At 31.5% G+C, this 15088-nt stretch overlaps 1 protein-coding gene across 1 annotated transcript in view; it reads right to left on the bottom strand.

The window, feature by feature from the left end:
- Positions 1 to 792: 792 nt before the first annotated feature.
- LOC141289652 (RNA-binding motif, single-stranded-interacting protein 3-like) overlaps positions 793 to 15088 on the bottom strand; it is a 77349-nt gene continuing 63053 nt past the window's right edge. The window contains exons 8-14 of the mRNA XM_073821809.1: positions 12492 to 12535; positions 9622 to 9718; positions 7160 to 7210; positions 6302 to 6415; positions 3041 to 3130; positions 2802 to 2905; positions 793 to 1412 (exon numbers count right to left, since the gene is read on the bottom strand). Of these exons, the coding sequence (XP_073677910.1) occupies positions 1409 to 1412; positions 2802 to 2905; positions 3041 to 3130; positions 6302 to 6415; positions 7160 to 7210; positions 9622 to 9718; positions 12492 to 12535 (504 nt within the window). The 3' untranslated portion in view covers positions 793 to 1408. The remainder of the gene's footprint in view (positions 1413 to 2801; positions 2906 to 3040; positions 3131 to 6301; positions 6416 to 7159; positions 7211 to 9621; positions 9719 to 12491; positions 12536 to 15088) is intronic.

Genomic DNA, 15088 nt, shown 5'->3' on the forward strand with positions numbered 1-15088 from the left:
AAATGTAACATGTAAATTTATCCAATTTTATCTCTAATGCATTTAAAAAAAAAAAAAAACACAAGCTAAATAAAACACTAAAACTTAATTTAATCATAAAAAAAGCTAAATTAAAATACAAAAAAAATAATAATAATAAAAGTCTAAATAAAATACTACTTATAAAGCAGGTCAATCATTAAACTTCATTTTAATAAAGGTTAAACACTAAAAATGAATTAAATCATAAAAAAGCTAAATTAAAATACAAAGTAAAAAATGAAATAAAAATCTAAATAATATACTTATTATTACAAAGCAGGCCAAACATTAACGTTAATTTAATTAAAGGTTCAACAGCAAATATAATGTGTAAATTGATCACATTTTATCTTAAATGTATTTTTTTTAATAAATACAAGCTAAATAAAACACAAAAAATGAATTAAATCATAAAACATGCTAAATTTAAAAAAACAACAACAAATAAAATAAATAAAATAATATAATAATAAAATAATAAAAATAAAAGTAAATTGATCCAATGAAATCTTAAATGTCTTAAAAAAAAACAAGCTAAATAAAACGTTAAAAATGAATTAAATTTATAAAAAAGAAAAATTTGAATACAAAAAATCTAATTGTAAAAATAAATAAAAATCTAAATAAAATACTTAATTATCATAAAGCAGGCCAAACATTAAACTTAATTTAAAATATGGTTTAAAAGCAAATATAAAATCTATAATGAACGAAATTTCAGTCATTATTTGTAATGTACCAGACAAAGCAGGCTAAAATGAAAGTTCAAATTTAATGTGTAAATAAATCAAAACTGATATACAGATATATATATATAAAGTGTGTTGATAAATTGCAGCAAACTGCTGTACTGTTTTTCCCTTTGTGAAAATGAATGTTCAGTAAAATGCAATCCATTCAGGAAAATTATAATGTACTTGATTTTTCTTCAAATGAAGAAAAGGTGATCTCAGGATTGAGTCCAGTCATGATAAACACATGATACCAGAAATTCAGATGCTTTCGAAATTAAGGCAACTGAGATGTGTGTAAATTTCTACAAAACCAATATCTGACAGAAGAAAATGAACCGAATATAAAGATGTGATAGCTTAATATCTGAGGAAGACGATCCGTGTTCTTCTTATTTTACATCAGTGTTGTCATATTTATGATCTCTCTGAAGCTTCAGTCCAACAGACATTAAAAGTCAAGAAATAAACCTCATCAGCTCATGAAGCGGCCCTGCGGAGTCCTTCAGTGGCTTTAGTTCAGGTAGGAAATCAGTCAAGTCAGTGTTTTTGGTGCGGAGGTCACCTGGAAGTTCATTACGTGTCCGGATTTTCAGTGCAGAGCGTCTGATCTCCATCAGAAGGCAATGCTGACGTACATTCACCTCTTCAGGATGCTATCTGGCAATAAAACACAACTCGAGTCATCACACTGAGATAGAAATGCATTTACAATGCACTAATAAAATGGTAAATGCAAATACAAAGCCAAAAAAATAAAAGTAAGAGTTACCTAAATGAAACACTTTATAATAATGCTTGCTATTGTTAGTTAATGCATTAGTTATCATGAACAGGTATCATGAACTTATATGTTTTCAGCATTTATTAATATATCAAAATAAATTGCAACCTTAATTTGAATGCATGGAAAAACTGTTTACAAAAATTTATAATATTATTATTAATTCACTATAAAATATATATATTAATACATAATATACACATTTTTATATACAAAGACGTTTTATATATAATAAAAATATAAATATATATTTTTTTATAAATGAATATAATATAAATAAAAATTTAAATAATATTAATAAAATAATAAATTGTTAGGTCCTCAGGTTGTCATCTGGTTATATATATATGATATTACATAAAATATTACTGTTAATTTCTACATATACCAACATTTTTACATTAAGTTAGTATATTTACTGAATTCAGTATTATATTAAAGATTCCCAATTTATTACATAGTGCATTAAATAGTCAATTTTATTTCAGTTTTGACTAAAGAAATTTAAAGGCCTGTAAGGTCATCAAACTCATGAATTAATGTGCTAAACTTAAATAAATAAATAAATACAGCATTAATGTAATTTATTAATATATTATATTAATTTCTAATTTCTACAAACACTAACATTTGTCACATTTTAAGTTAGTATATTTAATTAATTCAATATTATATTTATGATTTCCAGCTTATTAAATGGTGCATTAAATACTGTTAGTTTTGCCAAAAAAAGGTAAAAGGCCAGTAAGGTCATCAAACTCAAATAATGTGTTAAAAAATAATAAAAAAATAAAATTAAGTAATAAACAATTTTTTTTAAATTATATGCATTATAATAATGATTCCCAACTTATTAAATGGTGCATAAAATACTGTAAATTTTATTTATTATTATGTAAAAGACCTGTAAGGTCAAATTCATTAATTCATCTTTTAAAAAATAAAATAAAATTTATTTATATATACATACATACATGCATACACATATATATATATATATATATATATATATATATATATATATATATATATATAATTAATGCTAACTTCTACCAACTTATATTAATTTAATAGCATTTTTTATACCTAAATTAATGATTCCCAATGCATTAAATGACTCAATGTTAGCGATTTTATTTCAGCTTTGATGATTAAAAATATAGAAAATATAATAACACCAGGTTGTAAGGTGCATTAAATAATTTGTTAATATATAATATAGTATTTATGTTAATATATAGTATTAGTGATGTAGGGTGCAGTACTTGGACTGGTAGGAGCAGGGTTGAATGTGGTCGCTGGTTTCCATGCTGATCTGTTGCTGTGCTACATGGACGTCCTGTGATGAGCGAGCATCTGTGACGACACCCTGACAACAGGAAGTGACACTTTCATGCAGGAAATCGCCATAAAGTCTGCAATTTAATTAATTTAATGTTTTTACCTTTTGTCCAAATTGTGCATCCCTAGTATTTATATAACTCATGATACATGCATGATTTACCTCTACAGGAAGTGCTGACGGAGGGACGGGAGTTAACTGATGAATGAACGTTCCTTGCATAGGGGCCACAGGAGCCGGAGCTGTTATATACTGAGAAACACACATAGATCAGCACTGAATAACACACACACACATGCAGTTCTCCTGCTGTGCTGCAGAGGGTGCTGACTGATCGAGAGCTGCAGATCACACTGTCCTTCCTCTGTCTGTGTGTGTGTGTGTGTGTGTGTGTGTGTGTGTGTGTGTGTGTGTGTGTGTGTGTGTGTGTGTGTGTAATGGATGGTTCAGCTGTCTCACAGAGCAGTGCTAATGAGCAGAGTTGAAGGGTGTGGTCACGGGTGATTAACTTCCTGTACAGGAGCGCAGTGTAAACTACAGCAGTGTCACAGTGCTGACAAGACTGACTGCACACACACACACACACCTGTTCAACTCTCTAATTCTTACAGGCTTTTCTGTGCATTTCCCAGGTTTAAAGCACATCAGCATCATTCAGTTTCATGACATGCATTAAATGCTTTCAATCGGGTGTATATTTAGTTTTAAGTCTGGTATATAATCTAGTACAGGGATCATCAAATCTGGACCTCCAGATCCATTTTCCTGCAGAGTTTAGCTCTTACCCTAATCAAACACACCTGAGCATGCTAATCAAGGTCTTCAGGATCATTAGAGAATAACAGGTAGGTGACAGTGATCAGGGTTGGAGCTAAACTCTGCAGCGCATTGGACCTCCAGGGTAAGATTTGGGGAACCCTGATCTAGTATATAGTCATGTTTTTAGTTTTACTCCTGTAAATATCAGGTTTGTAGTCTGGTATATAGTATGTTGTGTAGTCTACTATATAATCAAGCTTTTAGGCAATATTTTTAGTTTGGGTATATAGTTCAGTACAGTCATATTTAGTCTGTATATAGTATAGTATAGTATAGTATAGTATAGAATAGGTTTTTAGTTGGGTATATAGTTTTCGTTTAGTCTGGTATACAGTGTAGTATATAGTTGGATTTTAGTTTTTGGTATATACCTTCACTTTGTAGTCCCATATCTAGTCGGTTTTTAGTCTGGTATATAGTACAGTATATATTTGTGTTTTTAATTTGGTATACAGTCCTGTATATAGTAGGTTTTTAGTACGGTATATAGTCTATTTGTCTATATCTAGTATAGTCTAGTTGTTATATAGTCTAATATTTAGTCAGATTTTTAGTTTAGGTATATAGTTCAGTACATAGTCATATTTAGTCTGTATATATATAGTGCAGTATAGTCAGGTATATAGTCATACGTATACACACACACACCCCTTCCAAGCATTAACCCTAAACACTACCAACTATTTCTAGATGCAGACATCGCTGAGAAGTAAATTTTCATTTCTCACAGCTCACAGATATGTGAGCCAATCTGGTGTATAGTTGGGTGTATAATCAGTCTCATATACAGTCTGGCATATAGTTGGGTATATAGCAGCCAACATTTGAAGTAGATTAAAAAAAGGTCAAAGTTGTCCTAAGACAAGAATGGGTATTGTTTTGGTTGTAAGACAATGTTGATGAAAGGTTTTGATCCACTTCAAATGTTGACTACTGTATACTCTGGTATTCAGTTCACTATATAATTGTATATAGTTGAGTACATACAGTAGTCATATTTTAGCGGACTAAAATATGACTATGTACTCAACTATATATAGTACTATACTATATAGACTATATTACATAAAAAAAAACTGATTATAGTATATAGTCAGGTTTTAATTTGGCATCCATTCTGGTTCATATAGTCATAATTTTAGCCAGGTTTAGTCTGCTATATAGTTGGGTTTTTAGTTCCGCATACAGTCTGGTATAGTTCAGCAGTCTGTCATGTATTCTAGTAAATATTTGAGCATATATTCTGTTATGTAGTGTGGTATATGTTAAGTATATAGTCTCTTATGTAGTCCAAGACTATATACTTATATATTTATACTAGACTAAGACTATTTTCTTAACATTAACCAGATTACATACCAGACTATATAATATAGACAGTTGAGTATATAGTGTATATGTTCAGTATATGGTTCGTTATGTAATCTGGTATATGTTCAGTATATAGTCTGTTATGTTGTCCAAGATTATATACTCAACTATATATATTATACGAGATTACATAACAGATGTCAGACTACATAACGTATATAGTTGACTATATTGTCTATTATAAAGTCTAGTATTTGTTCAGTATATTGTCTGTTAAGTTAAATATATAATCTAAAATTATGTAGTCTCATATACTCCACTATATAAAGGAATCTGATAAATAGTTGAGTATATATTCTGTTATATAGTATTGTTTATAGTTCAGTATATAGACTGTTACATAGTCTAGTAAAGTTCAGTAAATAAGCAGTTATGTCGTCTTGTATATAGTTCAGTATATAGTCTTATGTGGTCTAGTATGTAGTTGAGTATACGTATTCAGTTATATAGTCTAGTACTGTTGACAATTTAGTCTGTTATACAGTACTGCATATAGTTAAGTATATAATCTGTTATACAGTATTGTATATAGTTCAGTATATAATCGGTTATGTAGTCCTGTATATAGTTTTGTATACAGTAGTCAACATTTGAAGTGGATCAAAAAAATAATTAATCAAAGTTGTGCTAAGACAAGAATGGGTATTGTTTTGGTTTAGGGACAACTTTGATGGAAGGATTTGATCCACTTCAAACGTTGACTACTGTATAGTCATGTTATGTAGTCTGGTACATAGTACATAGTTCAGTATATAGCCTTTTGTGGTTTGGTATAATGTTGAGTATATATTTTATTATATGGTCTGGTATATAGTTCAGTATATAGTCTGTTATGTGGTCTAACATGTAGTTGAGAATATGTATTCAGTTATACAGTGCAGTACTGTTGAGTATTTAATCTGTTATACAGTATTACATATAGTTCAGTATATAATCTGTTATGTAGTCCAGTATATAGTTTTGTATATAGTCATGTTATGTAGTCTGGTACATAGTACATAGTTCAGTATATAGTCTGCCTTTAGTCCATTATATAGTTGAGAACACAGTCAAATTTTATAGTCTGGATATAGGCTGGTATATAATCTGATATAAAGTCATTTTTAGTCTGGTACATAATCACTTACACCATCTGACTGTACAGTGACCAAACACAGTGGATGTTTTTGTGGCATTTTGGTGTTGAATAAATGTGAAATCAGAGCAGATAGAACCCACAACATATAAACTCACATTAGCAGAAGATCCCAGTGTCAACTGACTCATCTGTTGTGTTAGTGGAGTCATTATGGCCGCTGGAGGCACCGAAACAGAGCTGTGATCTAGAGCTGGACTGATGACCGCTCCCTACAGACAGAGACCAACGTTTTAAGGCTATTTTAACTGAAAAAAGATTTTATTTTTGTAGCGACCTGTCTTTCTTTTCAACATTCTTAACACTGTGATTTCTGTAGAAATGAAGAACGTCCACATGTCCTCACGAACCTGGTATTCTAGAATGAGTTTATGAAAGTGTTATGGTCACGTCAATGAGTTTGTGCAAAAATAAATGAAACTTCAGCACAGAACAGAGTGATATTGATTTAGTGAATGTCATGTAAGCGCGGGTTATGGTTGGCCGATTCCATATTGCGCAGCCAATCCGAAGCAATCCGTCTGTCAGGTTTCATTTCAGCGACTGACCTCAATCAATGACTTTAACATGGCAAACACTCGAGAAACAGCATGAGGAACATGTTCTAGGAGTATAGAAGAGAATAAAACTGAATCAGCAGAGTGTGTGTATTTTATGCGGTGTCTTTCTGCTGTTCATCAAACACAGAAACAACTTTCATGTCTAAAACTGCACAAATATTACGTTTTCAGAAAGCTGTACAAACTTCTGATGCCCAATGCATAGAACACCATTTCAAGCCGTTTTCTTTGGATTCATTTGGATAAGACTCTAAAGATGTGCATTTTTTCAAGCAAGAAACAATTTTCATTTGTTTTTCAAGATAATCTTCAGCTCATTTAATGCACTTTAAGAAGCTGTTTTTGCTACTGTACCTTTAAGGATTGTGTATATAAACAAACCCAGAGGTCACTTACTGTCGGCTGCATCACATACTGCTGCTGCGGCATCCATGCTGTGCTCTGAACCTGTGATCAACAACAAACAGCTTCATCCAGCACTCATAAACCATAAACACTGCCCACATTAGGCTCATTAAATGGTTATTACAGCTAATTAAAACTACAACAATATAAAAAAATCCTGTTACTTGAAATAAATGTTTACGGTAATAAATTAAAATATAAAAACACAACCTTGTTTTATTTCAGCTAGCAGCAACATATCCACTTTTCATTTAGTTTGACTTGACGTATTAAAATAACTTAAACTAAAATTGTTTTTAAAAACTATAGACATATTTGCAAAAACAAACTAATAGAATAACAAAAAATAAATTAAAGCTGTAACAAAAAAAACCCTGAAAAAATAAAAAATGAATTCAAAATATTAATAAAAATGGTAACAGTCAATAATGAAAAAATTAGAGTTTCCTTTAACATATATATATATATATATATATATATATATATACATATATATATACATATATACACATATATATACACATATACACACACACACACACACACACACACACACACACACACACACACACACACACACACACACACACATATATATATATATATATATACACACATATATATACACACACACACACACACATACACACACACACACACACACACACACACACATATATATATATATATATATATATATATGATCAAAAATACAGAAATTTGATAAAAAATACAGAAATAAAATAGTAATATGAAATGCTATTGCAATTCAAAATAACATTTTTATATATACTTTAAAATATAATGTATTTCTGTGATGCAAACCTTAATTTATCATCATCAGCCATCAGCCATTACTCCATTCTTCAGCGTCACATGATCCTTTGGAAATCATTCTAACATACTGGTTTATGACTTTTTAATATCAATGTTGGAAACAGTTGTGCTGCTTAATATTTTTTTGGAACCTGTGATACTTTTTTCAGGATTCTTTGATGAATAAAAAGTTAAAAAGAACAGCATTTATTCAAAATATAAATAGTCTTTAATTATCACTTCTGTATTCATTTAACACATCCTTGCTGAATAAAAGTATCCTTTTTTTTTTCAAAATTAACTGACAAAATTTCCTGTGCTTGTTACAAAGGTTTTCCATTTTAAATAAATACGGTTCTTTATAACATTTTATCAAAGAATCCTGAAAAAAAGTATCACAGGTTCAAAAAAGAAAAAGAAAAAAAATTAAGCAGCACAACTGTTTCCAACATTGATAATAAATCAGTATGATGATTTCTGAGGATCATGTGACACTGAATACTGGAGTAATGATCCTAAAAATTTAATTTTGCATCACAGGAATAAATTATATTTTAAACTATATTAAAATAGAAAACCACCATTTTAAGTTGCATTAACATTTCACAATATTACAGTATTATTCTGCATTTTTAATCAAATAAATACAGCCTTGATGAGTAGAAAAGTCATTTAAAAAGCACTGAAAATCATACTGATCCCAAACTTTTTTTTTTATTTTTTTTTATGTGGATTAAATTATTGGTGGGGACATTTCAATGGTCAGAGGATATTGGTGGGGACACATCCCCTCCGTCCACCCTAAATCTACGCCCCTGATAGAAATGAAACATTATTAATTAAAATGTCATTGCTTTGTGAATTCTTGCTGCTAAAAATCTGCATTGAACCTATTCACTGGAATATTATTCTGCACTGATGACTAAAAATGCAGACCTACAACCATACAGTCTTAAAAATATAGATGCTTCATAATGCCATAGAAGAACCTAATTGTCTAAATGGGTCCATAAAGAACCTTCAGCATTTGAAGAACCTTTCAGTTTCACAAAAGGTTCTTTGTGGTTCTTCAGAATTTAAAAAGGTAAGAAAGAGATGGTTCTTTAAAGAACCTTTGACTGAATGGTTCTTTGTGGAACCAAAAATGGTTCTTCAATGGCATCGCTGCGAAGAACCTTTTAAAGCACCTTTATTTTTTAGAGTGTATTAGAATAATAAACAATAAATGTACACTATATGTTCGTGCACAGCCACAGAAAACTCATGCTTCATCTGTGCTTGGTGTGAACTGATCTTAGTGAAGAGAAGAGTGCTCCTCTGCTCTGATATCGATGGATCAATCTGAGAGTGATGGATCACACACCCTTTAATCAGACCTACAGCTCTTTTCTTTCTCTCTCATCTGACAGTGACTCTCTCGTTCTCACATTCCCTCATTCGTTAATAAAATCTCCTGTGTAATTCGGCCGTCAGGGCAACAATTGAACCGGAGACAGTCGATTCGTCAGCTCGTGAAGACCGTGTGGAGATGAAGGTGTCTGTGATGGGGTTAACGGCTCAGATCAGAGCTGTGAGACACAGAGCTCATTCATTTATGAGCTGCTCTGATGCTGAAAATCCCACAGACACACTCTCACCTGATATGTAGACACGGGTGAAGCGGTGATGAACGGAGTGACAGACGCCTGTGCGATCATCCGGTTAGTAGCGATGCTGTACGGAGAAGAGTAGAACCTGCGCAGAGAAAGACATTACTTGAAATACTTTTATTTGAACTGAAATAAAATATTTAAAAAGCCTTAACCCTCTGGGCCTCTTCGGTCATTTTTGACCGAAAAATTTTATGTTTTGAATTTTTAAAAATCGTAGCTTCATCAGAATGAGATGACACTTGGTGACTTTTGTTGCATTAGCTATGTGAGTACAAAAAAAAATCAGTGACATGATTCGGATATGTTAAAGGGTCAAAAAAAAAAATAGTCACACTTGGCTCCTTCGCGGTCAAAAATGACCGACATAGGAAATGAATGGGAAATACGAAAAAATTTGATAATTCAGATAATCTTTTGATAATACAAGCTATAAATGAGCAACTGTGCTGAAAAGAAGTGTTCAGCAAGCAAGGACTGACACTCTAAAATAACAAAAGTACAGAACTGACACACACACGCACACACACGCGCACACACACACACACACACACACACACACACACACACACACACACACACACACACACACACACACACACACACACACACACAGACACACAGACACAGACACAGACACAGACACACACAGAGACATACAGAAATAAGCAGAAAAATGCAAAACCTGATATTTATCCAATCAAAAAAATATCTAAACCTTGCCAAAATTTATCTTTTAGAATGTCTGAATATATTTCTAAATGCAAAGCCTAATAAAATGAAGAAACAATAAAAAGAAAAAAAAAAACAATAGGAATCCCAAAGCCCCTGTATATATGTATATAGGGAGACACAGGAGTTTACATGGCATTACACAAGTTTTTATTTTTTATGCCACTAGATGGTGCAATTTTCACTTTAAAAAAATGGATTTTAAATGCTTTTACTCTATTTTAATGTGAAATGTTGTATTTATTGAAAAATAATAAATACATAATAAATTAAAAAATATAATATAAAATATAAATCTACTGGGAAAAAATTGCTCATTAAAACTGTATAAATATTACATAGATTCATAAAAAATGCTCAAAATTCTAAATAATAATTACAAAATATTATTGAACAAAAATATATTTAATTGATTTTCCTGAAGAAAAAAAAAAGTTACTTTTTAAGGCTTCGGTCACTTTTGACCGCGAGGGAGCCAAGTGTGACCCCTTAATGAGGAGGACCAGAGGGTTTAAAGGAGTAGTTCACTTTCAGAACAAAAATGTACAGATAATGTACTCACCACCTTGTCACCCAAGAACTTCACATCTTTCTTTCTTCGGTCGTAAAGAAATTGTTTTTGAGGATTTCAGGATTTCTCTCCATATAATGGATATGGATGTGTTGGGGGGTAATGCTTTACAAGTAACGCAAGTTACGTAATAATATTTCTTTTTGCAAGTAATTAGTCAAGTAACACATTACTTTACTTATACAAGTTACTTTTTCAAATAATACCAGTTACTTTCCCCCCCATTTATTGATTAAAAGCTCTCCTGTCCCCATGTTGAGAGAAATTGTGAGTAAGATGTTACTTTAGTTCTAGAATAAATGTAAACATGCATTCATTCATCTCACTCACTAAAACAGATACAGTATTCTTCAAAATGAATAAAAACAATGAAATTCAACACAAACCTGCAATAATTAAATATGTGACCCTGGACCACAAAACCAGTCATAAGGTTAAATTTGACAAAACTGAGATTTATACATCATACGAAAGCTCAATAAATAAGCTTTCTATTGATGTATGGTTTGTTAGGATAGGACAATATTTGACTGAGATACATCTATTTGAAATCAGAAATCTGAGGATGCAAAAAAATCTAAAAGACTGAGAAAATCACCTTTAAAGTTGTCCAAATTAGGTTCTTAACAATGCATATTATAAATCAAAAATTACATTTTGATATGTTTACAGTTGGAATTTTACAAAAAATCTTCATGGAACATGAACTTTACTTAATTTCTTAATGATTTTTGGCATAAAAGAAAAATCAAAAATTTTGACCCATGCAATGTATTTTTGGCTATTGCTACAAATATACCCAGCGACTTAAGACTGGTTTTGTGGTCCAGGGTCACATATGTTGAATAACACAAATATCCTTCATGTATTTAATCCCATTTTATTAACCGATGTCTTTGCTGCCGACCTTCGATGATCCAATTCATCCATACTAATAAGCAAAAACTACTCAAGATAATCTTACAACACTGTAACACTGCATATGGTGCCCTCGAGTTTGGACTTCCAAAATGCGGCTTCAAATGGCTCTAAATGATCCCAGCTGGGGAAGAATAGTCTTATCTAGTGAAACAATGAATTAATTTCTAAAATCTAATATATATACATACACACAATTTATATACTTTTTAACCCCAATTGCTCGTTTTGAAAGTTCAAACTCGCAGGCACCATAGAAGTCCACTATGTGGAGTGAAATCCTAAAATGCTTGCCTCAAAAAACTATTTCTTCACAATTGAAGAAAGACATGAACATCTCAGATGACAAGGGGGTGAGTACATTATCTGTACATTTTTGTTCTGGAAGTGAACTTCAATGCTTCTACACACAAGACAGTACGCATGTGTCCAGTAGGTGGCGCTGTGATGAGAAAGTAAATGATCAAAACGTGTGTATGTGTTATTCGGATCTCTTATCAGACAGGATGTTTTATTAGGAGACAGACACAGGAAACAGGAAGTGAGGGATTTCCTCACAAGCAAGCAGAACACACTGGGAAAGACAATCTTTCCTCCTGTCTGCGTGTATTTGTGTGTGTGTCAGAGTGAGACGTACCCGTTCTGCACGACAGCGGGGTCGTATGTGAGGGTCATTTCCGTCTGCAGAGACACACAGAGAATTAGCAGATTTTCAGACAGCAGACTTCATCAGATCTAAGGGTCCAAACCCTCAGACACCGTCTCACTCATCATATGAGAGAAAGACACTAATTATGAGAGTTTAAAACTTTCAAAACCAGATGTATCCAGTGACAATGTGTCTCTCTGGAAGTGCAAACGCTGCTCAACCAGACAAAATCACAGCCAATCAGCACACAGACAATGCAGAAGGATTCTGGACCTAATATTTTAATGAACAAACATGTTCTTTCTTTTGCACGGCTTCTTTGTATAATAAATTATATATAACTTTTTTTTCTAGATACGGTTCACAAAATAATATAAAATAAGTATTACATATTATAAATAATATTATGTATGATATTTTTTTTTGCCTTTTGAATACATTTCCATAAACTAAAAACATGATTAAACAGTTAAGGCAACAAAAAGTTTGTTTAATTAATGTTACATTTGTAGACAAATATAAGTTACATATGATGTTTCTTCCATATGAATTTTTTAAAAACAATATTTTAATGAACAAATTTCTTTTTCCTCAATTACACATCTCTCTTTTATAAATACGATAATATAAAAAGTAACATAATATAATAATAAATTATGCATGTATATAATACACATGTATATCTAAACTAGGGGTGGGCATAGATTAATTTTTTTAATCTAGATTAAAATGGCTAATTTGAATTCTGCTGAAGGCATTCAGAATATGTGTGCTACCCAAATAATGACTAAAAGTAAGTCTTTGAGAATGGATCATAAAGCTCATAAAGCTGTTCTACGATAATTTGTTGATGAAAATAAATTATGTTCAATAAGATGTACTGTTTACTAACTAACTAACAATGAAATTATTTTTTCTACCTATTAGATTGTGTTTTTTTAACGTCAACACCTACCCAACCCTAAATTTAGCCCTTACTGTAATAAAAAAAAAAAAACAGTATTATTGTTGTACAGTGTGATAAAAAATATACATCTACGTATGTATATCTATGGTAGCCAGTGTTTCCCCTACGTTTCCATCTTTTTTTAGGGGGGGGGGGGTAATAATGTTACACCGTACTTTTATGTTGACAGGTTGCCGTGAAGTTTGTGTATACAGTATGATATGATGCTAGTTTTCTCATAGGGATGGGCGATATGGCCTAAAATCCATATTGCGATATACATTGCAGCCTCTTGCGATAACGATATATATTGCGATATATAAATTATAATAGAACCATTTCAGAACAGGTTACATAGACCCTTAGGAAAGCCAAACTGCTAATTTTTTTTTTTTTTTTAAAGAAATAAAGAAACGTTGCATGTCGTTTTGAGAACATTTATTGTGCAAAAGCAAAACTGTAATTAAACAACACAATGTTGCAGATAAATAAACTAAATGTAGTGGTACAGATTAGTCGTGTTACCTCTCTTAACTGGAACTTTTGCCCCACACACTCTACAGAGTATATTTTGCTGCTGCTCGTCGGACGGCTTAAAGCCAAACCACGTCCAAATAACAGATGTTGCACCCAGGGCCGCTGCTGGCCAAATGGGGCCCTAAGCAGAAATTTACTTTTGTGCCCCCTCTCCCAAATATTACAGAAGTAATAATAAAATAATAAAAAAAAAAAACCTACTCTAGGGGCCAAAATAGAACTTTATTCAAATAAAAGTAAATAGTAAATACATAAATAAATTGTATCATTTATAAATTACAATTGTAGCTCTACAGCAAAAAATACAAACTAAAATTACACTTTAAATAAAACAATTAAAAATGTGAAATCTCAATCAAATAAACCATAATAAACTGAAATAAAAATCAACACTGTCATCTGCTGAAGCTTTCCAAAGTTCAAAATTTACAAAGGCATACTTCTGCTTTTTCTTGAGGCAAAGTCGTAAATGAGCTCTTCATATAATAAAGCCTTTGCTATTTGACAATATAGCAGACAAGGGTTATGATGTCCACATATTTTAGTTGAGGAAATGATAGGAAAGATTATGTGGATATTTTAATTAAATGTTTGGTCAATATTAAACTAGGAATTTGATCATCATGTAAGTGTAACAACTGCATTTACCAGGCCTTTGGTGCCCTTTTCAGGCATTTCTATTAAAATTGTAATGTAAACTGTTAATTTTGTATTAGATTATGTATTTTAACACTGTTATTTAATGACACTATATGGTCATTATTAATCAATAATCATAATTGCCATAATTGTTTTAATATAATGCATTTTAAGTCATTTTGTTTACTTAGATCTGCCTGTATTCATATTAAGAAAGATGCGTTAGTCGTGAAATTATTACCGACATTAAAACACATTATTAATGTCGACAGAATAATATAAAGTTTCACAGGATTATGAAAGTACCTGAAAGTGATGCACGGGCTTCATCTTGGGCTTTTTTTTTCTTTCGTTTCTCGGCGCCGGAGTGTTGATGTCTCTTTCCAGGACCAGGCATATTGTTCATCAATTATTATCATCATTTTTGGCCAAATAGGCAGCCGTAAACAGAGGTGAGGGCGCG

This window comes from Garra rufa, chromosome 17 (assembly GCF_049309525.1).
Source record: "Garra rufa chromosome 17, GarRuf1.0, whole genome shotgun sequence".
In the NCBI taxonomy this organism is placed as follows: Eukaryota; Metazoa; Chordata; class Actinopteri; order Cypriniformes; family Cyprinidae; genus Garra; species Garra rufa.